General features: G+C 51.9%; 1 protein-coding gene across 1 annotated transcript; it reads left to right on the top strand.

The window, feature by feature from the left end:
• Nucleotides 1-417: 417 nt before the first annotated feature.
• On the top strand, nucleotides 418-1,293 carry LOC110019066. Its single transcript, XM_020716604.1, has one exon. The coding sequence runs from the start codon at nucleotides 418-420 to the stop codon at nucleotides 1,291-1,293; it is 876 nt and encodes a 291-aa protein (XP_020572263.1).
• Nucleotides 1,294-1,359: the final 66 nt, after the last annotated feature.

The following is a 1,359-nucleotide window of genomic DNA, read 5'->3' as shown; positions in this document are numbered from 1 at the left end:
AATGAGAGCAATTGGATTGGCAGACAAGCTTGGTTCAGCTACTCCGTTACTTCTTTAGATAGGCTCAATTAGACTCCATATTAATCTTGTCACAGGATCATTGCCCCATGATATGAAAAATTGTTCCAATGGCATATGCTGTACGCGGCGACCATAATAAGCATCCGCTTTCAGCCAGGGAATATCCGCCTGTTCGGGCACCACGAATATCTCTCTAAAAATTCTTTATTATTATTATTTTTTTTACTACTCTATTTATACAATTTTATACACCTTAATTAATCCTACTAATCCATGTCGTCTTCCTCACTCCATCACCGACGCCATTTTCAACCTTCCCCCAAAATCCATAACTATATGAAACCCCCAACCCTACTTCTCCTCCCACCTCCCCCCATTTCTTCCAATTACCCAAAAATGGCAGTTTTCACACAAGCAAAGCACGTCCCCGCTCCCCTTAACGACCGCCTTCGCGCCCGCCTCTTCGGCGAGTTCCCCTGCTCAGCCAGTAGCGGCAGCGGCCCCCGCGGCGCCTCCACTTCCGGCGACTCCTCCTCCCTCTCCGCCCTCCTAAACGATTTCCTCGAATCCTCCTCCGCCGACGACGACGACGAAGACTCCGATCACAACAATAACTCTGAAGCAGAGATGGACGACTCTTCGATTCCGATCCCAATGACCACCACCCTCGAAGTCGCCGGAAAGCTCCGCGACCTCATTTCCCCGCCCCCCTCCGTCGATCCCTTACGCTCCCGACTGATTTCCGATGTCGAATCAGCAGCTGCAGAAGCAGGGCCAAGTCTCACCGGATCTATTTTCCGGCGGGCGGTGATGAGGCGGTTGAGGGAGAGAGGGCATAACGCGGGGATCTGCAAGGCGAGATGGGATGGCGGCGGTGGATTGACGGCGGGGAGCTACGAGTACATCGATGTGGTGTTGGAGACGGCGGATGGGGAAGAAATAAGGTATATTGTGGATTTAGGGTTTTCGTCTGAGTTTGAGGTGGCGAGACCGACGGAGGAGTACGGGAGACTGGCGGCGGCATTGCCGGCTGTGGTGGTGGCGCGACCGGAGGAGATGAGGGTGGCGGTGAGGGTAATGGCGGAGGCGGCGAGGAGGTCGTTGAAAAGCAGCAGAATGAGCGTGCCGCCGTGGAGGAAGAAGAGGTATATGATGGCGAAGTGGTTAGGGTTTTATCGCCGTACGGTGAATGGTTTGGGTGCGGTGGTGGTGGCGGGGGAAGCAGAGGTGAGGTGGCGGGCGGTGGGATTTGGGCGCGGTGACGAGAATTAGATGTTTATTAACTATGTAATTTTATTTTTCAAAAAAAAAAAATATATATATATATATATATTCATT

The sequence above is a fragment of the Phalaenopsis equestris genome, unplaced genomic scaffold (assembly GCF_001263595.1).
Source record: "Phalaenopsis equestris unplaced genomic scaffold, ASM126359v1 Scaffold000044, whole genome shotgun sequence".
Classification (NCBI taxonomy): domain Eukaryota; kingdom Viridiplantae; phylum Streptophyta; class Magnoliopsida; order Asparagales; family Orchidaceae; genus Phalaenopsis; species Phalaenopsis equestris.
The sequence above is the reverse complement of the archived record's forward strand: the minus strand, read 5'-3'. Positions and strand labels throughout refer to the sequence as shown.

What these genes read in the sequence shown, in the direction of transcription:
- LOC110019066 (XM_020716604.1), top strand. Translation starts at nt 418, where the DNA reads ATGGCAGTTTTCACACAAGCAAAGCACGTCCCCGCTCCCCTTAACGAC.